The sequence below is a fragment of the Monodelphis domestica genome, chromosome 1, assembly GCF_027887165.1.
Source record: "Monodelphis domestica isolate mMonDom1 chromosome 1, mMonDom1.pri, whole genome shotgun sequence".
Classification (NCBI taxonomy): domain Eukaryota; kingdom Metazoa; phylum Chordata; class Mammalia; order Didelphimorphia; family Didelphidae; genus Monodelphis; species Monodelphis domestica.
The window spans coordinates 138,216,222-138,238,682 of record NC_077227.1 but is presented as its reverse complement, the minus strand read 5'-3'; the positions used below and the strand labels follow the sequence as shown (position 1 = coordinate 138,238,682).

General features: G+C 39.1%; 1 protein-coding gene and 1 long non-coding RNA gene across 10 annotated transcripts in view; one reads left to right on the top strand and one right to left on the bottom strand.

The window, feature by feature from the left end:
• Positions 1-1,095: 1,095 nt before the first annotated feature.
• NR2F2 (nuclear receptor subfamily 2 group F member 2) lies at positions 1,096-14,479 on the bottom strand. Of its 5 annotated transcripts, none has more exons than XM_056806967.1 (3): positions 13,627-14,479; positions 5,472-5,999; positions 1,096-2,549 (listed from the first exon to the last, which is right to left on the bottom strand). In XM_056806967.1, the coding sequence occupies exons 1-3, from the start codon at positions 13,667-13,669 to the stop codon at positions 2,275-2,277; spliced, it is 846 nt and encodes a 281-aa protein (XP_056662945.1). In that variant the 5' UTR covers positions 13,670-14,479; the 3' UTR covers positions 1,096-2,274. The 5 variants fall into 5 exon arrangements, with proteins under 5 accessions (XP_056662945.1, XP_056662950.1, XP_056662934.1 ...); XM_056806972.1 differs by lacking the exon at positions 13,627-14,479 and adding an exon at positions 8,595-8,735; XM_056806956.1 differs by lacking the exon at positions 13,627-14,479 and adding an exon at positions 7,579-8,013 and having other exon boundaries at positions 5,472-6,020.
• Positions 12,628-22,461, top strand: part of LOC130455776 (uncharacterized) — a 121,974-nt gene continuing 112,140 nt past the window's right edge. Inside the window, exons 1-2 of one of the 5 annotated variants that reach the window (XR_008913879.1) lie at positions 12,628-13,076; positions 14,747-14,795. This is a non-coding gene — a long non-coding RNA (uncharacterized LOC130455776). The remainder of the gene's footprint in view (positions 13,077-14,746; positions 14,796-22,461) is intronic. The other 4 variants (XR_008913880.1, XR_008913875.1, XR_008913878.1 and 1 more) reach the window with 4 other exon arrangements.

The following is a 22,461-nucleotide window of genomic DNA, read 5'->3' as shown; positions in this document are numbered from 1 at the left end:
AGGTCAGTAATACCTTTTAATAATAATAACATACTACTACTACTACTAATATGCAGTGGGTCCAATTAAAACTGCCAGAATCACAAATCATACATCATTTTCAATTACAGATGTATCTACTGGAAATAAAGATCAATATTTAATAAACTTTAGAATTTCCTTCCTTCCTTCCACAAAGTATAGCATCATATGGTTGGGGGGAGGGGGAGACATAAGAACAAAATTGTAAGCCTTCACACACACTGAGCATCTGCTCCAGATACCCCCCCATAAAAGAAAGAAGAAAAGAATAAGATATAAAACCAAATAGTTACTTCTTCAAACTCAACTTCTCTTCTTATTCTTAAAAAAAAAAAATTGTCTTTTAAGGGCAAGAGCTACTTTGAGTTGCAGAGACTAGAGCTACACAACCACAAGTGTACGTATATTTATATGTACTTAGCTGCAATGTAAAGTATGCTGATGACCTATGGTCATGTTCTCAGTCTAATTTTTTTAAAGCAATTCCATTGTATGCTATCATATATACATTTTAAAAAGACTTCATGCTAGAAGCTAAATCAGTCAATTTGAAGACCTCTCCACAATAAATGAGAACCACAGAATATTTTTTTTAAATCCCACGCACTTAAAGAAAATTCTTTGCAAACAACTGTCCTATATTTACAATGCTGCTATTAGTTTGCTTGAATGATCTTGTGCGTGAATGTCAGAAATGTACAAAAGATTTTCTTCTGATCATAAAATAGATACTGATCTCAAGATTCCTAATACTTTTCACAACAATACCTTTCCTATGCAGGCACTTAAGTGTGACAAATATAAGGGCCTTCTCTGGAAAATCCATTTTTAATTAAAAGGAGGATTACGTGAATAGGGGTGGTTTACCATATCAGACCAGCACTTCCTAAACCAGAGATAAACCATGAACTTCATCTTTACCCTCCCAACCCCAAATTAAACAGGCAAATACACTACTTCATGTTTGAACAAACTTACTGTGAGAGGTAAACAAATCAAGCACCTAGGGCAAACTATAAGAAAGGTGAGGTGGACTTTTCTCGGATGCAAAGACAGTGGTGACAGCCAAACAAGTTTCAGATATCAAATAATATTTTAATTTCTGAATACTTTCAATTTTCCTTGGAATATAACACACAAAGACTCGACCAAACAGTTCAGTTATTATAACTTTTACAGTATACAGAAATGTTGCACTTAAAAAAAACCTTCAGTTTTTTAACACAAACTGTAAACTCTAAGATACTGAATCAATCACGTTACCTATAAGTGCCAACAGCGTTATTTTGTCATGCTGATTTCAATGGTATTTTTTTTAAAAAGGGAAAATATCAACAATTATTATAATACAAAGGGTTTGCAAATATACAAACAGATATAGGAGTCTCATAACAATTCAAGATCTATGCGGGACCCAATTCAAATTACAAAAGTTCACTTTTTATTCAAAACTTCAGCTTGTGTCTTGGACACATCCCTTGGCCGCCAATAAATTCCACAGTTCATTCTTTCTTAAAATATAAAAAAAAGCTAGGTTTGTTATGGGGAAGGATTTTTTTTTTTGGAACGGGGAGAGGGTCTTTAAGTGTTGTGTGTGGTTCCTTTGGGTCTGTAATTAGAGCTCTCAGCTTCAGCTAAATTTTGGTCACCACTTATAAGTGCGTTTCCATCATTTAAGTAGCCTTTTAACGTTTTATGTCTTCCTATGATATTTTCGTGGACTCAGTTTTAATTCTTGCAGAACATATACTTTTAAGGATACACAGTTTTTTTAAGAAGCCAAGATTATATCAAAAATTATTATAGAACCACAGAATAACTGGTTTGGAACCAGAAAAATACAAAAAAGAACAGCTATAGGTACATAGACACAGGACAATTAATAATTTGGAAAAAAAAGACTTACTTTCTCCATTCTGCTAATTTTCTCCAAATCTCCTTAAATGCACTTTTAGCGATATTTTAAAAGTTTACCAAAAAAAAGAAAAGACTAATTTCCTTTTTTATACAAAAAATGATAAGTAGCAAGTTGTTCTGACCAACACAGGAGTTTTTTTTAATGCATTCTGTAAAAGTTCATTTGACAGTCTTTTTTTTTTTTAATTCACAGTCCATTAAATTCTTTCCTCTCTTCTTTTAGCAAACTTGTAACATCCTTTTATATCCTTTCTTAACAGAAGGAATTTAAGCAAACAAATCAGTCTTTTGCCTTTTCTTTCTTTCTGTTTCATTCCCCCTTTTTTATTTTTATTTTTATTGAATTGCCATGTAAGGCCAGTTAAAACTGCTGCCAGATAGTAACATATCCCTGATTAGGGTTTCTATAGGGGTTTTACCTACCAAACGGACGAAAAACAATTGCTCTATGACAGAAGAGGAGACAGTGCGAAGGGAAGGAAGGCGAAGCAAGAGCTTTCCAAATCGTGTTGGCTGGTTGGGGTACTGGCTCCTAACATACTCTTCCAAAGCACACTGTGACTTTTCCTGCAGGCTTTCCACATGGGCTACATCAGAGAGACCACAGGCATCTAGAAGAAAGTTAAAAAAAGAAAAAGAATACACTCATCAGGTTAAGAGGTTTGAAATGGGTCACATGAAGTGTGTGTAAAGTGCTTGGTCAAGCATCCTTCAAATTAGATGTTAGACCCCAAAATGGCATTACTAAAAAAATGAGGGGAAAGGGGAAGAAGATCAAGAAAGAACATTGGATGGTGGTTCTGGTAGACTTTAAAGTCAAATACATTTAATTACAATGAAAGAAAGAATTGCCTTGCCCCTGATTCAGAGTTTTGAGATTACTAGGTCACCATAAAAGGGCACTGAAAAGTATAGTAGCTGAATCTAGGGATACAAAGGGTCCCAAACATCCCACTGTCTACTTGCTCTGTTGCCACTTTTCCTAGAAAATGATTTTTCAGCTTATATTCATATAGTTAGTTAAGAGCTGGAAGGGGTAAGGGGAAGGGAAGGAATTTGAAGAACCTACAACCTGGCCCAGTAAAGAGTAATGGTACCCAGGACTTAGCAACAGATTCTCCCCCCAAAAAGACAACTCGTTTTTTCTAGTCTTTGAAACTGATTTAAGTGGCCCTTTAAAACTGATCTTGTCAGTTTAGTCTATTCAGGGGCAGCCATGCAAACTGTGATCTCTCTGTTCATTCGAACTGTTTCTATCCCCCCCCCCTTTTTTCCCCTCTTCTTCTTCTTCTGCTGCTGCTTCTTTTTCTCAAAACCCCCAAACTCACACCCCTACAATAAGCACCCCCTCTGAATATCTACTGGCCACTATCCTCCCTTCTTGATAAGAGAAAACACAATAAATTCTCTTTAAATAAGAAGCTTCTTTGCTGAGGGAGCACAGGTTGTGACCTGACCTTTCTGTGGCTTACTAGGCAATGGTAAGACTAACACATGCATATTATGCATCATTAAAACCAAGGCTTTAAAAAAAAGAGAGAGATCATGAAATATATGTATATACTTATATTTATGTAGATATATCACATATACAAGGAATATGTAAATTCTTATAATCAGGAATTTTCAAAAATTATTCACACAAGACTTTTTTTTTTGAATTTATATTAAGTATCCATTTCTAGACCAGATAAGAGAAATCTTTATCTATTTGGGAGGAAATTTTCAGGCCTCACATTTTGCAAATAGTAACATAAAATTACAATGTTACAACAATATCAGTTGTTTATTTGTTTTCCTAGAAAGATTAGGAGCAAAGCTAAGAACTAAAAATTAAATCCAAAAATAAAAGTCACTTCCATGGTCAGAAATGAGGAGGGAAATGGAATAGGAATTTGAGAAGTGTTTATGTATGGTGGGGTATTCATTTCTGTATTTGGGCAGGGAAGGCACCCTAAAATGACAGGCCAATATAAAAAATTCTTGGATGTAAAAGTCACCATTTAACTCTTACTTTACCCCTGTATGGCTCTTTAATTGATTACCTTAAGACCTTAGAAGGTGAAATGGTTGGGGGGGGGGGGAGGTATAGTTTTTATGTGTAAAGCAATAATATATAAAAGGAAGCTTGGGTCAGGACCCAGGACCTGGAAGAGATCCAACTAATGACTTGGTTCCCTAGATCCTCTTAAACACAACAAGGAAAGGATTGTAAGTCCTTTTTTTACCCCCACATAAACTACATCTCCCTCCCCGGTTCCTGATATCAGACTTAAAAACTGTGATGAGTAATTATTTTTCAAGTCCTACCTCAATTTAAATGTTTGTCATCCTGAATTAGCAGACTTTCCCTTTTCAGCTCTGACAAAAGAATTGGTTGAAAACTTGACAAAATTTCTCGTATCTCCAATGCACAATGCCATTATATATAGCCTAGAGTTAGCATGTTTAGCTCAGGTATTGCATAAATTGGAAAGTTGTACATCTCAAAAATAATTTGGCCTCAAGAGTTAATTAATATCATCGACATTACTCACACAGGTTAAACTACATGCAAACTAATTAGATTTCATAATGCATTCATTACTGTTTTATAACTCGTGCACTATTTATATACAGTTCAAGTAGGCACATACTTTTCCCTTTGAATTATCTGAAAATACTGTGCTTGTTTGACAATTTAGGGAAAGAGGTAGAGATATATAACTATTTAATTACATTTTAAAGCATCATCTGGGCTCATTCTGGCTTCTAACTAGTACTAAGCCCAATCTGTAACCCTGAACTATTAGCCTTTATTATTATTTAAATATATATAAGAATGTGATTTTAAAAACCATTAGATCAGATTGGATGGGACTACAGAAGAACTCCTGCAGAGTTAACATGCAAACTTTTCCCCTGACATCAAAGGAGACAGAGTTGTGAAGTGCCTATATTTTTTTCCCATGGCAAGGCAGTACTGGAAAAGGGAATGCAATCACTGTCCATGAGGACTGGAAGCATTTTGAACGAGTCCCTCTGGCCTCTTCAGACTAGGGGGCAGGGAAAGAAGGTAGGTAAAATAGAACGGGGAGAGTTGGAGAAATGCAGTTCATTCTCACAGCTTATTTGATGTAAAGACCCTTCTCAGCCCAAATGGGAGAGATCCTATACTTAAGGGTCAGCTAACTGGGCCGTCTGCTAAAGCCTGGGTGGTTTGCCTGAAGCACACTATCCTACAATGCCATTGTTCTTCCAATCTTATTTCCCCAGGCTGCCATTACTCTAAGAGTCTACAGGCTAAACAAAGTTTCTATGGGATTCTAGTCACATTTCCCCCCCCCCCCCCAACCTCCAACACACACCCAAGAGGAGGGGGAAGGGGTAGTGATTGGACTCATGACCCCAACAGGCTCCCTGCCTCATCTCCTCCCATTAATTCTCCCTCCCCTTCCCCCATCTCAACACATGGTGAGGAAGCAAAGTGTGGCCAACACATTGGGCGCTAGGCTGTGGCTTTTATGTTTATTTGTCTTCCCTTTGATTCCTACCTGAGGTGAAGAGGACTATGGCCTTTAAACAGCTGTATTCTGCTGAATCAACGTGTAATGCCTTCAGTTTTTCCACTTGTTCCTGGAAGATTCGTATGTGGTCCATAAAGGCGACCACTCGGTCAGCAGACATTGGCGAGGCATGAAGGCCAGCCGCTGCCAGGAGCGGGGCAACGTGGAGGGGCATGGAGCATTGGGCAGCATTGAGCACAAACAACTCACTCCAGGTCAGCCGGAGCAGAGCTACCTGGTCTGTGATCTGGAGGTCTGGGAAGAAGGGAATATTCCGGGCCCACTCCACTGCGCTGAAGAGCATCCGAGCTGCCAGTTCACAAATGTTCTCAATGCCCATGATGTTGTTGGGTTGCATGCACTGGCTGCCAAAGCGGGACGTTGGGTAGGGCTCAGCTCGGAGAAGCAGGGATATATATCCGGATAGGTAGGAATGGCAGTTGAGTGGGTCTCCATTTGTCAAGGCGAACTGACCATGAGTTGGCTGTGTGGGTGGCATTCTTCCCCTCTGGACGGCTGCAGTGAATAAAGAAGAAACTACAGCAATTAATACCTGAATTGGTTGGGTTATCTCAAAAGATTCAAGAGTAAGTTTTTGTTGCGTTTGTTTTGTATTGTATTCTCCACTCCCAACCCCCACCACTATTAAAAAGTCAGATCTGAGTACCCTATTATTTCCAGACAGATTTCTCTGCTTGCAAACACGTGAGAGAGAGAGATCTGGGAATCTGCTTGCTTTCTGACTGATTAAAGTCAAACCAACACAGAGGCTACATAATGTTGTATACTTGCCTAAGTGCTCCTGCTTGGAGCTGGGGTAAGAACCCAGACTGTTCACTTCCTAAACACACCCGGCTGCTTTTGTGTTTTCTCTCTTATGAGAAGAATGTGCCATTCTCAGGGCATTTTTCTTCTTTACAACTAAACATCTGATATTTCTTATTGATTGGGGGAGGGGAGAGCGGGAGGGGCTGAGGGGGAGGGGGAGACGTTCTTTCAAAATACACAGTGCTCGCCCCAAACGGCCTTTATTGACTTTCGAATAATCCTTCCAAAAAACACACACCCCAACCAGACCACTGCAAGAGAAATGCATTATTATTTAAGACCACGTCTATCAACTGATCAGTGAATTGAGGGCCTTTCTTTTGGTTAATAAATTTACATGGAGAGAAGGAGAGAGAGAAAGAGAGGGGGGGAAGAGAGGGAAACAGAGGGGAGGGAGCGAGCGAGCGAGACACGAGAGAGATTAGAAAGGATCGCCTGAGAGAGGCAGACACGGAGAGGGCGAAGGGGAGCGAGAGAGTGTTGCTAAAATGTTTTTGATTTATATTTGTTATTTAACGTATTACAGGGTTAGTTGCTCTTGCAGAAACACAAAGAAAACAAGGCGATCCCTAACCCTTAACCTACATAACAGCGCCCAGGCTCTAAGCACGCCATTGGAAAACTAGAGCTCACATTTCTCGTCTAATTTTATATCACAAAGACCCAACTTGCCCAGAGCGAAAGCAGCCACGAATGGCCTTTCCCCCAATCCTACCATGTTCTCTCTCCTTCCAAAAGTGAAAGAAAAAGAAAACACTGGTATTTTTAAAAAAAGCAGAGTGCTAATCCACGGAGGATCAAATGAGACCTGTACACTGTGTTAATACAGTGAAGTGCATAAAATTGTCATTGTAATTTGAACCTCCTGTACAAAAGTATAATCTCAGGTTAAGTTTTTTTTTTTTTTTTAATCGGGAGGAGGGGTAGGGAGGGATATATGTTGAACATGCAGGAAAACAAGCCAACCGGGGCTGGGGGTGGGGGTGGGGGAGTAAACCAGACTTTAAAAAAATCTCCAAACAAAACACCCCATCATATCCCTTTCACAGAGTCGAATTAAAATTCAGTTCCGATCAATGAAAACAAAATCAAAACAAGGTTGGGGAGGGGGGGAGAAATCAGTTGGAATGCTGGAAAAAGCATGCAGGTTTTTTTTTCCATCTGCGTTTTTTTTTTCTCTCTCTCGGTTTAATTACTTAAAGACCGATTAAAAAAAAATACAAAAGGCAGTGAACTGTAAATTGGAAAACAAATGAAATCCCAATACCTTCCCGTCTCATGCCAACTTTGAGGCATTTTTTGAGGCGGCAGTACTGACACTGATTGCGGTGGTGCTGGTCTATAGGACAGTTCCTGTTGGCACGACAAGTGTAACTCAGGTTCCTCCTTACACTCCTCTTGAAGAAACTCTTGCAACCCTCGCAGGTAAACTGGCCATAATGTTTGCCACTAGATTTGTCCCCACAAACCACACACTCAATGTGCTGCTGTTGCTGCTGCTTGTCCCCGGCTTGGCTTTGCTGGCTGGGCTGGTTGGTCTGGGCTGGAGTGCTGGGGGGGCCCCCTTGGCCCGGAGTTTGCGGGGTGTGAGGGGCCCCGGCTGGTGGTCCTTGTACTGGAGGTGCTTGCGAAGGTTGAGTTCCCTGGTTTCCTGGTACATCGTCTTGGGGGTCTCGCCACGCACCAACTACCATTGCCATATCTATCGGACACCGTTTCCAAACTTCCTGTTCCCCTTTCTTTCTCTCGGGCTCTCTGGTCTTTCTCTCTCTCTCTCTCTCTCTCTCTCTCTCTCTCTCTCTCTCTCTCTCTCTCTCTCTCTCTCTCGTGTGTGTGTATGTGTGTGTGTGTGTAAGTGAGTGTGTCTGGGTGTGTGTTTTTTTTGGAAAGTTTGTTTGTTGCTTTTCTTGCTTTCAGATCAGCTTTGGCGGTTTTCGGGGGGCTTTAAAAAGGAGTAGGGGAGGGGAGAGGGAAGGGGGAGCGCAAATATCTGCAAAATGTGGAGATCGAGGGAGGGGAGGGGGGAGATGGAAGTCGATTGTCTGGCTTGAAGACAGAAGTAGAAAAAATCTCTTCAAAGATCTCTCTCTCTCTCGCTTGCTTTCTCTCTTTCTCTCACTCTCTCACTCTCACTCACTCACTCTCTCTCTCAAAGCTATTCTGTAGCAGAGGAGTTGGAGGAGGAGAGGCGACTGTCTGGGGGCCAAGTCCAGGGCAGCTCACAGTCAGCCATTCAGGAAAGCCATCAAAATAAGAATGAATAAAAGATTAAAGATTACACACACAGGGGCGAAAAAAGACACAACTACAAGACTTCGTTCGGTGCAGGAAGCCGACGGTCTCGCCGGAGCTTTTTTCAAGTCCAGGGGTATAACCATGAAACTGATCAGATTCTTGCTTTGGCTCCGGCTCCTGCGCGATGGGTTAGTCCTGCCGCTCGTGGTGCCGCCGCCGCCGCCGCCGCCGCCGTCGCTCGTCCTGCTGCTTCCCCTTGCTCGCTTGTTGTTGCTGCTGCCGCTGCCGCCGCCGCCGCCGCCGCTGCCGCCGCTGCCTCTGCTGCTCCTCCTCCTCCTCCTCCTTGCTCCTTCTAGCGAGTGGTTCTAGCGCCGCTGGTTCAGACACATAGGGAAAGAGTCAACTCTCCAGCAGCAGCGGGGATAATGATAAAAGAGAGAGAGGAGGGAAGATCACAACCTAGAAGAACATCCTTCATGCGCAAAAAAAAAAAAAAAAGCCACACAACACAGCACACAGAGAAGGCAACTCAGGGAGGGAGGGGGAAAAAAAGAGGGAGGGGGAGAGAAAAGAACAGAGAATCAAAGTGATCAAATATGCTAAAAAGGGGGGTTAGGGAGTGAATGCGATTTATAGGCGCCGGGGCTGGCAGAAGTGGTTTCTCTGCGATCAGCTCACTGAGCTCTCTATATAGTGAACTTTGACACGACTGCTGCAACTTAGCACACGTTACCATGGCGACCACTCGCCTTATAAGGCAACAGACTGTGTTTGACTGGTCAAAAGCTCCCGGACCGCCCCTTCCCCCTCATTGGCCAAATGAGCTTTGTGCTGCCTGGTATGGCTGCCAGAGAGAGCTGCCCGGTCCTAAAGGGAGATGAGTCTCAGGCAGTTCGCTTAAGCTTTCCCTCCTCCCGCTTTCAACAGAGGGGGCGGGGCAGAGGATAGGGGGAAAGAAAGGCTTTGGGGAGCGGGGGGTGGTAGTGGGGCGGGGGAGGGAGAAGCCCCGGCTAAAGAGATTATTTTTTGTACCCCTTCCTCCTTTTTTGCACCCCGCCCCCCATCAAAGCTCGAATCGGAGATTTTATCAAAGAAGAGAGAAACAGCTAAACATGCATGCAAAACAGTACTAAAAAAGCTATTTGTGAAGCATTGCAAATAAGACATTCCCCCTCAATATACAGACGCCACGAAACCATTTTCAGGAAGATTTTGGGGCTTTTAACAGATTTTTGTTTTGAGAATGTCAGGGAGGAAAAGTTACTTGCATTTTTTTTTTTTAAGTTCGGAGAACTTGGGGAGAGGGGAGGCAAATGAAGGGAATTAGACAAGGGAATGAAAATGTGGTTGGCCACACCAGGTGATTGACCACTCTTCTAATAAATACCTCTAATCAATTGCTATATTTGTTGTGGTTTAAATATATATATATATATATATATATAATATTCAGTTCTGTTTTTTCTTTCTTTTAGGATTAAAGTTTCACAGTATGTGGAATGAACTTTTAATCGCTCAGATAAAGTATATATAATATATAAATATATATATACACCCCCAAAGGTAACTACATTTCACTGCCATCATAATGTGAAAATACATTTCCTGAGCTTTATCCACTATCACATGTTTAAATAACTGTAAAGCAGAGAAGGTAAATTAAAGTGGGCAACAGTCTGTTTGTGAGGGGAAAATGGTCTTTTTGGCTGAATGATGTGAAGGTTATTTCTAACGCATCTACTTTATCTTCCTCACATATCAATGTATATATCCATGCACGGCACATACAAGTCTGAAAAATCCATGTATCATAAATACATCTGTCAATGTATAAGGACAAAGACTTCAGAGAAAATGCTTCTAGATTACAGAATAGTTGACTAAAGACGTTATTGTTTCTCGATTTTCCCCTAGCCTTCAAATAACCATTAAAATCCTCTAACAACAAGAGATCTGTAGTAGTATTGGAAATAACATCAACATACACATATCTTTCTGGGCACCCACATAAGCAATATTAAGAAAAAGAGGGTTTAGATTAGTAAAATCAATTTAATTCAATTGACATAATTTTCAGTTCTGTTGTGCAAAAATAATTCAAGATAGTTGTTTCTGGGTGCCAGTGTGAGCATTTTTTTTAAAAAGAATCAAACATAAATCTTACAGGATTTCCCTAGGACACAATATATTTCAATTTTTTTAACCTTTCTGTTTGCTTTCCACGAAGCAGTGGCTCATGATTATTACATATTTGTAGGTTAAGATTGTGACTCAACAACACAGATTCTTTACTTAAGAGGAACACACTAAACAGGTAAGCCAACCAAATATAAATAGTTAAAAAATATGAACAGTTAAAAACATGGAGAACCAAGAGATATGAATACATCCTATAAATTAATTAATTAATAACTAAAAGAGAAGCATCTTTGGTATATAGGTAGCCGCAGGGACTGGGGATGTCTGTTCTAAGCTTTTCTGCCACCACCATGCCACCCACCCCCTATTTCCCCAGCAGTCACAAACCTGGATCTACCTGTACTTTGCATTACATACCTTGTCCACAAACAGACTGAATAACAGAAAAGTAAAGAGTAGAGATGCTAAAAATTCCACTTTTCTCTTCTGTATATCTACTCTTTTCTTAACCCAACCCACACGATCTTGCCGCTATCACATATTTCACTAAAGCCCCAGGTGCTCAGATTATTTGAAAGTTGTAAAAAACCTCTATAGAGGACACAAAACTATCATAAGCCTGGTAGGTAATGAGATTGCCCACACTGAGAGGTACCGACGGTCACAGCCAAAGCCAAGCTGGGAAATTCCAATTGATTAGAGCAACAATATAACTTTCACTTTTAAAAAATGACACGCTAGGTGGGAAAGAAACAAAATTAGGGGAAGAGGGAAATGGTTTTTAAAAAACTTTATAATTTCAAGAGTCACTGATGGTATTTACAGATTTTGAAATTTTAGGGAGAGAGCTTTTCTCTATTACTTCTAATACAAATCTGTAATGGGGCTGAGGTTTAGATAGCAAAAGATGAAGGGGATTCCCATTTTAACTGAATAAAAGATCAGAATAATTGATTATAGGGAAATCTAAATTTTTTTCTTCACAACTACACATATCTTCAAAGCAAGGTGATCTTTTACAAACATACACAAGAATAACAGATTGAATGAGAGATCACCTCATAAATCCATTTAGAAATTTTTTGAAATCTCAAGTATATAATATAATTGCCTCAGTCTTAAAGAATTGCCCATTATTAAGTACTTGTTCAGGAGAGAATACAACTACTTAAATATTACAAACCAATACTGTCTTACTATTTATTTACAAACACTAACTTTTACATTTTTTGAGAACATAAAAGAATATGCTTATGAACTGTAGCTAATTTTATTGAATAAAAAAGATAAGAGGAACCAAAGCAAGGTAAGGTAGAGGGTGGATTTTTGAAACGTCTTCATTAGAAGCACATCAGCTGAGAAAGGACATCTCCAAAATACTGAATTTTGAAAGTGATACCATTTTTGTTGTTATTTTAAAACCCTCTTTACCCTTTTTTATTGCAGATGTAAATTTATTTTAATGAGAAGAGTGGTAAGCTTTAATTTAAAGAAAGTTGGGATAACATCTGTGTAATTCTAAAAAAAAAGTGAATGAATTTTCCTGGTTGAAAGTCGCCTAACAGTGCTGTAATTCTTTGCAGATTAAATCGCAATATGAAGACAACATCGAACAAATACCGAGTTTCACTCTGAACTCAGTGGAAACCAGTTACGTCTAACAGAATTCATTGAATTCCTCTTCTCCCTGAATATAGGATGTGTGTGTTTTTCTCTTCCACCACACTGAAGCACCATGAATAGGGAAAGTGGCTCCTATTGTGTCCCTCTGAACTTCCAAGTCAATGCAATTTTTAACCACTGGCTTGTGGTACTTTGAAAATCACCAGGGGCTGTCAGAGTTGGGTCCTCTGAAAAATTTACAGTGCTAAATCAGAGCATATGCTGTGAGGGAAAAAATTGCTTAACATTGGAGCAAGTACAGTATCTGTCTGCCCCCTAGTGTAAGGCTCTTATCTGCCTAAAATTCAACTTTAAAAGAAAAGGATCTCTTAAAGGGAAACGACTTTTGGCTCACGTATGCATACGAGAATGAAACTTCTGTACGTTATAATCTGATTAATTCTTAAGGATTTAAAATTAATTGGCTTGGGCATTGCTGAACTGGACCATACGATTTTAACCTCTGCGTTCACCACGCCAATGCTGAATAGGTTTTTTTTTTTTTTGGACTGGGTTTGTATGCCTCCCACCCCCACCCCCTTTTCTCTCTTTCTTTCTCTCTCTCTCTTTCACTCTCCCTCTCTCTTTTTAAAACGAACCGTTCCTTGAATGTTTTGTTCAGAGCAGCACATTGCTTCTTTAAGTCAGATCTGCGCGGTTGCAATAAAGAGCAAAAAAGATAAATATTTGTTTTAAAGCTGCAAGCAAACTTCACCACACCTCCCGATGGTGAGTACCCTTCTTCTTGCAATTGTACTACTAGCTTGAAAAGAAAGCTTTCCTTTCGAGCTGGCGTTGCGGATATCACCCAACCAGTCTCGACTTTTTCTAGTATTGCTGTCAGTTGCACAAGGTTGCAAAATTAAGTGCAGTTTTAAATGTAACAGTAAATTTTGATACTTAGTGCAAGTCTGACACGTCGTTTGCTATATAAACCGAGTAGTCTCATGCCTGGAAATACAAATATTTAGTGGACTGGCTCTTATTTTTGCATTATTTTAGGAAATGAGTTTATACAGCACAGTACTTAGTATTAGATTCAATCATATTTTGGCAGCTTTGCAATTTCGCCCCCCCCCCTTCCAGGACACATGTAATAAAAATATAGCAATGTATTGGATATACTTCCCTTCTCCTTCCCCAACCCCCTTAAATCCATTATTAGCCATAACACACATGTTAGCAAACAGGTTTTTTAAAAAGCAAGAAGTAATATAAAATCACACACAGTACAATAAGAAAGTGAAAAAGAAGGAAAAAAAACCATAAGTAAACATACCAAAACCATATTTGCCTTGTTCAAGGTCCCAAACCGCTTGCATCTTCCTTCTAAACTGGAATAACTCTCCTTTAGTTTGGCAGGTGAAATAAACGCTTTGTTTGGCCCCTCAAAAGATGTGTCTTTGGTAATTAAAGAGAATCTCCTTCTTGGTATTTATCTAAGCGATTGTGCAAACTGATAAAAAGTAGGCTATAGCCTTCAGGGAAAAAGAGGAAAGGTGAAAGAAAAGATCTTCAACCTAAGGGAAGTGCTTTCCATGTATTATTAGCTTTCAGCCTTGGAAAATACTGAACACTAACTTTACACAGACAAGGTTTCAGGGAGCTTTGTACATAGCTGCTGAGGAATGCACGCCTCGCCTTTAAGAAAAATCCCCCAAACCCAAGGTAGGGAGATGCCTTGAGTGATCCTTGTCTCTCATCTCATTCCTTAGAAGGAAGACTGCGTTGCTACACCTTGTTTGGGGCTGGAAAGACGAGACTTTAAAAACACCCGTCCAATTGAAAAAAAATCTCCCAACTTAATGAGTTTAGTCGTAGGATGTATGAAATGATTTCGAGCCTCAGCAGAAAACCGCAAACAACTATAGGCGATATTGCAAAGAAAGATGAACACTGGCACAGCAAAATTACACTGTTTGGGGTCGGGAGGGATGTAGTCTAATCCTAAAGCAAGTTGGGAAAAAAACTGAGATGGGGGGGGGGAACACATCACAGCAGAGTGGCAGATCCCCCTCTCCCTCGATCAAAGATAGAACTTTAAATGGGGGTCAACATTTTTCAGAGGAATCCGTTTGAACACTCATTTCTGCTCTTAACTCAAGCCACCAAAGAGATTTCCCCCCATTTTGGATTCACTCCCCACACATACACCTCCATTTTATAACTTCACAAAATAGGAAATATTTATTTTCTGATGATGCATTTGAGAGACATAGTAGTATGCCTATTCTATGACCATAAAAATGAATACCTAATAATCCTATCACCCCTCCCTCGCAAAAAACCCTTGATGTAGAACCACTAATACAGTAGAATAAAATTCAGACTAAATTATATTGCTTTTGGCAGTCTAATACAGCTTTAACTAATGGACTTTTTTTTTGTTTTGTTTTAAGAGAAGAATAATGGTGAAACATGGATCTTTTATTTTAGGAAACTGTTATGGTAAGATGTATGTCAGACTTGACAAATGGAACAAACGTTCCTCCACTGTTTCTTGTCCTTGTCTTAAACAGGAATTAAGTTAAACACAGTGCTGAATGTTAATTACATGTTTACTGGCTAATGAAAATTACAAATGGTTTTGCCACCTCAAACAATAATGAAAACTATGAAGACACTGTAATTATATACTTTGAGGAAAATAACTCAGAATATTGATCATAAGAAGTGTAAATCTTTTTTAAAACTATTCATTAATACCATAAATATGGTCTACAAAAGTTTTCTTTGTGGTTTGCATAATCAGTATTCCAAACGGATTGGGGGGGGGTGGTTCTGGAAAAGGTGCTGAACTATTTCCAATGGTGTACACTTCTGTAACTCTCGGGTCTTCCCTCTCCCACTTCTCCCCTCCCCCCTTGCTCCCGCCACACCTCTGCCCCTCCCCCTTTGTCCCCAGGAGGTCGGGGGAGAATTATGAAGGTGTGATGACAAGCATTGAGGTTACAGTTCAGGTCGAAGTGATGTCATCCCCTGCTTTCTCCTCTCCCCCTCCCTCCCCCAATCATCTCCATAAGGTTCCTGCCCTGAAGCTGAGCATCGCTTTCTCATCCAAGTCTTACTAAGTCGGTTGTTCTCTGAGATAACCTGAGGTTTTAGTTGGACGAGATATACAGGGGAGCTCACTGAGGCACAGCGAAGGAACCTTGGGGAGCTTTAGATCTCCATTAAAGGTGGAGTTAGTAGTTCCATTTCAAAAGAAAAAAAAAAAGGTAAAGTGACAAGTCTCCCAAAGGCCAGCTAAATTCCCTCCCCCCTCCCTTTTTTTCTTAAACTTTGGCCCAACTTGTAGTGATAGCTGCCATTCTGATCTCCAGGGTCAAAGGTGAGGACTACCCCAACTCTAAAAGCCTGCGAATGACCAAGTTGGAAACCAGGGCTGCAATCTCAATAACCATAATGACCCAGTGATTAAGAAGGAAAGGCTTGTGAAATGTGGATTGGGAGGGGGGTGTTGGAGAGTGGTCACAAAACCCAAAGTAGTGGGTTTATTTTATTTTTTAAAATAAGAACAATATTAAGGATTTTTTAAAAAAGTGCTCTATGGTTGTGAGACTGGATTCTTCTTTTTCCTGAGAATTCCCAAGGCGCTGGTCTTTGTCTTAGAAGGAATGGAGTTTCTGAATGGTGTGAAAGGGACAGAGAGGGTCGCTTCAAATCGATTTTACTTGTCCTTTCTGTCTTTTCGGATCAACGCCCTTCAATGGACACAGAGGTGCTCTTTCAACCAAAAACTTGTGCGACATTTTCTGCCTGTATTGGTGCTAAATACAATAAACGCTGGGCAGATTTTTTTTTCCTCCAAAGCAAGAAAGCACCCTAATTAAATTGTTTTATATGGACAGTCAAGACAGACCAATTAAGTATGCATTAGTATAAAGATATATTCTTGAGATAAGGGCGCTTTCGAAAACATTTTCAGAACAAAAGATAGGATTGTAGATGGGGTAAATGTTTTACCCCTTGAAGACTCTCACACCTTTCCCCCTTTCCCCTAGTCTCCTTTTATTTATTTTTTTTTTCAGACCTGCAGAGGAACTAGAGTGCTCTACAGGGACTAAGTCGGTTGTCCTACCAGTTAACAGGTGACAAGGAAGGTGAAGGCGTTTCTGCCTGCCAGGGTCTTGGTCTCCCCCCTACCCTCCCACCCCCCTTGTATCTTTAGACTCTGAGGTACATAGATAGTGATCCATTTCCTTCGGGAATCCCATCTCAGACCATTTTACTTGGTCATGGTTGGAGTGTCCCTGAAGAGCGCTGGAGAGGTTATAGTCCTGTGCACTATTTTCGATGAGGCTAAGGCTCTTGGGGGTGGGTGGGAGGACGGAAAAAGCAACCAGACCATTAGCCCAACAGGATCTTCCTTTGCAGGAGAATCTTTTTTTTTCCCCCCCGGGGTGTGTGGTGGGGTGGGATTGGGAGATAAGTGGCTTCGGATGAGGAGAGGAGGGAAATGGTAGGGGGATAATGCAACTTTTTTTTTTTTTAAATCATCCTCCAAACTATAGCTTTGTTTTCCCATTATTTAGAAGAAAGTGTAGATGGATGGAACACCTTGGAGTGAACTTAGCTTCTCTGAGGATGGAGATGATCTCTGGGTTAGAAATTAAAACACCTACCCCTCTCTAGCCTGTAACTTGATTCAGGGGAGGGACAGAAAGGTTAGTGGTAGGAGTAGGGGTGTGGGAGAATAGTTATGCAAAGCTGAAGCAGGACTTGATTCTTAGACCTCTGGATGCCCCCCTCCCCTTTCTCTCTCCTTCCTCCCTTTCTTAATTCCTAACAGAAGAATTAGATAGAAAGTAGGGAAGGTAGGGGGTGGGAAGGTGGGGGTGGCTCCTGCAAAAAGGAAATGAACGATTTTGAAAGGTGGTTCCGAAGCTTTGAAAATGTTGGAAGATCAGAGAGGAAGAAAAGGGAAAAAGGCAGCAGGGAGGAGAGCTCGAGTCCTCCCTTCTCGTGGAATAATTCAGCCCTTGCATAGGTGACTTAATGTCAAAAGTAAAAAGGTTTAAAAGACTTAAAAAAAAAAGCAAGTTCTTCCCTTTGCTGGTTCCATTCGAACATAAATCAGAGCCCAGAAGTGGAAGAGAAGAACTCATCTAAACAGAGCTCAGCAGTCTCCTCCTGGACAATGGGAACCTCCTGTTGGGCTGGGTATTGATCAGGAGAGGAGCTGAAGATGTCACCACACTAAATATTTACTGATCACACACAAATAGCCGGGACTTGAACGATTTTCTCCTGTGAGGAGAGCGCAGAGAGAAGGGTAAATCATTTTATTAGTGTGTATAAAGCAAAGAGCACACTCTGGGTTGGAGTGTTTTAAGATGTGTCTTCAACGGGATGAAAAGAGTTAGAAAATCGATACGAAGTGATTAGAAGCCCCCATAGTGACAAAGGCGCAGGGAGTTTCATAGATTTGGCAATACAAGAAGCGGGGGTGAATCAAGAGAGGAAGGGGAGGAACCCTTTCACCCCCTCCAAGGAAAAAATATTATTAGCCTTTCTTCTCCCTCCCCCGGACAGCAAAAGAAGGCTAGGAAGAGGCTGGCAAGGAGAATCCTAAAATTTCCAACCAAGACTCATAAGTGGACGCAGGGATGTAAAGGCATTAGAAAGACAGAGAGTGGTTAGAATGGGGAGAGAAGTCTCATAAAAGCCAGGGTTTACTAGAGGGTCTGAAAACATTGTGACGGGAGGTGGGAGTGTGAATAGCAACAAAGCCTTGGAAGAAATGCCTGGGACATTTAAAAAATAACTTGAAATGATTCGACACTGACACGAACAATATAAGCCAAAGGAAAGGATTCTAGATATACTTAAAAAAAAAAAAAAGCAACCAAGAAGACATTCAAAGCTCACCCCATCCCACAAAACAAATAGGTCTCATAAAACAGGTAGAGCATCCTCCTCACCCCCATTTCGACTAAAAAGGCACACCAATTCTCCACACCAACTAGAAGACCCAAATCTTTGGCACTTTTCTTATTGATAACGTCCTCCCTTTCAACTTCCCCTTCTTTCCTAGGAGCCCCCCTCCCATCTCCAATGACAGCTCAGTCAATATTTCTTAATATGAACAAACTCCCCTGCCCCGCTGTGACTCTTTTCCTTCGAGAGCCTTCAAGCGCAGTAGCAGACAGGGAGCGAGGGAACTCCTCAGGATGGGATCAAAGCAGAATACCCATTCGGTTTCCAGGTATTGAGAGGGATGGAGGAGAAATCGCTTAAATCTGGCGCTAGCTCTCTGAATCTAGATAGCGATATGGCAGCAGGCAGGCTAAAAACCTCCCCAACGAAGCCCGGCCAGTCCACAGGGCAGGAAATCAGATTTGGGTAATTAACCTAAATCCTAGTGATGAAAACCCTTTTCTTGCTACAAGACTGAGATGCAGAGAGGGCAAATTGATGGAAGCGCAGCAACTTTTAAGGAAAAGGCTTGCTCGCTTAACTTAACAAGGCTTCCTGCATGTTTTTCTGGTAAGGAGAGAAAACCCTTATCCGAAAAAAGAAAGCAGCAGGATTGATGTGAAAATGGCTTTTCACTTCCATAAGTGCTAGTGTGGCTACTGTAAACAAACCTTGAAGTTAGAAACAGCTGCAAATAATCAACTGGCCACTAATTTCTGGGTAAAGGGAGGGGGATGGGAGTAAAGAAGAGAGGGAGGGGAAGTATTGCTTTTTTATTTTACTCCTCCGACCTTCCTTTCCAATTTTGTTCTTTTCCCAAAGATGTTACTGTGGATATTTTAATTTTATTTTTAATGTCTTATTGGTTGATTTATTAGTAGTATTTTTGAGCCTGGAGGAATCAATGCATACATTCCTGGTTGGTTCATCAGAGCAACAGGAAAGATAGATACAGATCCAATTAACAGTTTTCCATAGCTAGAGTTTCTCTCCCACCCCACCCCCCAGAATCCCAGTGGATTAGAGCAATATGTTCAGGTGTGAGGCAATGAGTGCCTATAACTCCTTTCACTATAATCGTATAACCTCTTTACCTAATTCTTTAGATTGGAGATAGGAAGACTCTGACCTTGAGGTTGTAAGGAGCTTGGTCTCATTAACCCTTTCTAGTCCAAGACAGAACTAAGGTTAACCATACTAATCTACAAAAAGGGACTGCTGAAAAGGAAAGGAGAGGTCAGCAAGCAGCAGTGAACTCAGTCCACTTGAAAGATTTTTTTTTTTAAATTTTCTGTCCTGCTCTTCTCCCCACCCAGAGTATCACTATAGATTTCCATGTAGAGAAACAATGATATTTTTCAATATTAAAAACTATATGAAATGCATTTTAAATATCAGAAAATAATAGTCAGTAAAACATTTTTTAGCTGAATGTAATATTAAGTGTTTTTCATGTTTCTAAAATGTATATGTCAGGTCGACCTATGTGTTAGTTGAGGGGAGGTGCTTCTGCAAGACACATTTACTCTTTTCCATTTAAGTAAGGCTAATTTGGCATCTTGTCAATAGCCAAATTATAGCTATAAATTCTGAATGTGATTATAAAAATATGTTCTATTGACATCAGGCCTGGTGACACTATACTAGATAGTTATACTAAGGTTATATGACTATATATAAACCCACATTTCCAGAGATTAACACATGCATCTGTGTGCACATACCTATCTCATGGAAAGTTTTAAAAAATTAATATTCACACATCCATGCTTTGTAGATTCTGTTGTCTATACATCTGAATAGGAACCATACACATGCATGTATCTATATATTAAAAAATGAGACTATATGAAAGCATTTTGGAAAGATCTTTTCAGAAAAAAAATTTTTAAAGTTAAAGTGCAAGATCATTTGGTTATAAATAAAATTATTATGATGTACAATTTGGAGAAGCATCTTACAAACATAAAATGCTAATTTTCTTGGGTGAGATATTTCAGCAGATAAGCAGATTATGTGTTCTGGTTAATATCTATTTTTACCCCCCCCTTTTGCTTTTTGCTTTTTACTTTTAAATGAATTGAAGAATTTTAATAGTCCAGAGTATAGAGAATACTGATATTAAATAGTTACCTGAACATGGAACAAAACCTGACTTTGACAATCAATGCCTTTTAACATTAAAATTGCTAGGTAGCTCTTCTAAATAGAGAGAAGCCACTTTGACATTGGTTTCTGCTTAGAGGAAGACAACTGAAATATTACTTGAACATTTATAACATGATTTTTTCCTTAGTTTTCAAGATGTTTATAATGAAGTCTTTATAAAGACATCTTTTATATCAGGTCTAAAAATCATTAATCAAACTGTATTGAGTGCCTGGCACTCAAAAAATGAAGTTGCTAATAACACAAAAAGCCAGATAAAATAATTTTGCTAATTAGATGAATGTCAATGGTTTAAATAAGAACAACAAAGAAATTTGATCTGAATTAATTTCATTCATCAAAAAAAAAAACTCAAGGTAAATTTAAGCTGTTAAAAATCATCTAAGGAAAAATTTCCTTTTCTGTGGCATACAAGAGACTTTTTACAAATACAGATGCGCATATATCAGCATAAGGCATATAATTAAAAACTTAGATAAGATAGATACAGATTACAGCCATAACAGGAGAAACACTATGTGGATGCAGAATGTTTTAATCAATTACATATTTAATTATGCCTCCCTGCTTCAAAAATCTGATTTCCTTGAAATGTGGCTGCATGTTTAAAAAACAAATAAACAAATTTATTTTGCTGAAGCTGGGCTTTTTAACAGAACATTTAAGTCCCTGTCCATTGAAATTATTAGCTTTACACCTTAAATATATTATCTTTTAACAATCTTTAGACAGCTTTTAAAGATTTTAAATACATGGTTGAGAATGGTACTTTTCTCATCAGTCTATTGCAATTTGTAAGAAATTAATCAGTCTTATCCAGAAGAATTCTCTGGGTTTGGCTGAGGTAAATTGGATGAGATTATATCACTTAAAATAGTTAAAGCTAAGCTGAAAACATTAAGAAAAGGGGCTATCCACTTAAGTGAAAAATGGCAAGGAAGGTATTTCTTGACAAGATCACATTATAGCACAAGTCAGGAAGAGTAAGTTAAAAAAAAATCAGGCCAGGCCATTTCACTCCAGCTTATATATTAATGGAAAATAGCCATTTTATTTCTAAAGTTTTATTAGGAAACATTTATTTCTATATATGTCATTTCACTGCATTCAAAAATATATGCAGGGAATTCAGAAAAATTTATAAACACTATGGGTTTTTTCCACATTCTTCTGTGACTGTTTATGAATTATGTTCTGTTATTACTTTTCTTTCACAATGATTTTGGTTGATTCAATGGCCTTTTGGATAACATGTTTTTATTTAAAATATATTTTATGTTAATAAAAACAAACCTATTCAAGGAACTAAGCCAAATATTAGCAAGTGCAATTTAAAGCTCAGAAACTGAGGAACTATGATTTAGATTTCTTGTATTCTGTGAAATCACTTTATTCTATTGCCATTTCAACTGGCATGACTTTGAATCAATATTTCTTTTAAGATCATTAGATATCCTTCCCCTATTTACTCTGAAAATACTTTAATCTGTTTTTGATCTCATAACCTTTAAAAATTTTTCAGTCAGTTTCTGTGATTATTTTTCCCCTTTTGATTTCTTACTAATGAACAAGTAAAATCTAATTACAAAGGGAAAGTTGGTTGTACTGTGAATTCTGAAGTTACTATACAATATAAAGTTTTCTTAATAAAATAGAAGAAATCCTGTCCTCTCTAAATTAAAATAGGGCAGATGTTACATATGGTTCATATTAAGTAGCCATAATTCCTTTGCCTTGGGCTCTAAGGTGTCTGAAGTTTTTTCTTCAAACTGTCTATTGCTATCAGAGGGACTGAATGAATATGTGTATACATATATACTTACTTTTATACATGTATATTGTCCATATAAATGTATTATTAAAATGACTATATTAATTTTCATGATTTTATTAGCAAACTCAGACAAAGTTGATCTCTTATCCTCAAAGCAAGATATTTATTAATTAAAAAAGAAAAAATGTAAAAATATTTTTAGGTTGATGTATTAAAAAACAAATGCTAATAATGGAACTTATTTTATAAAGG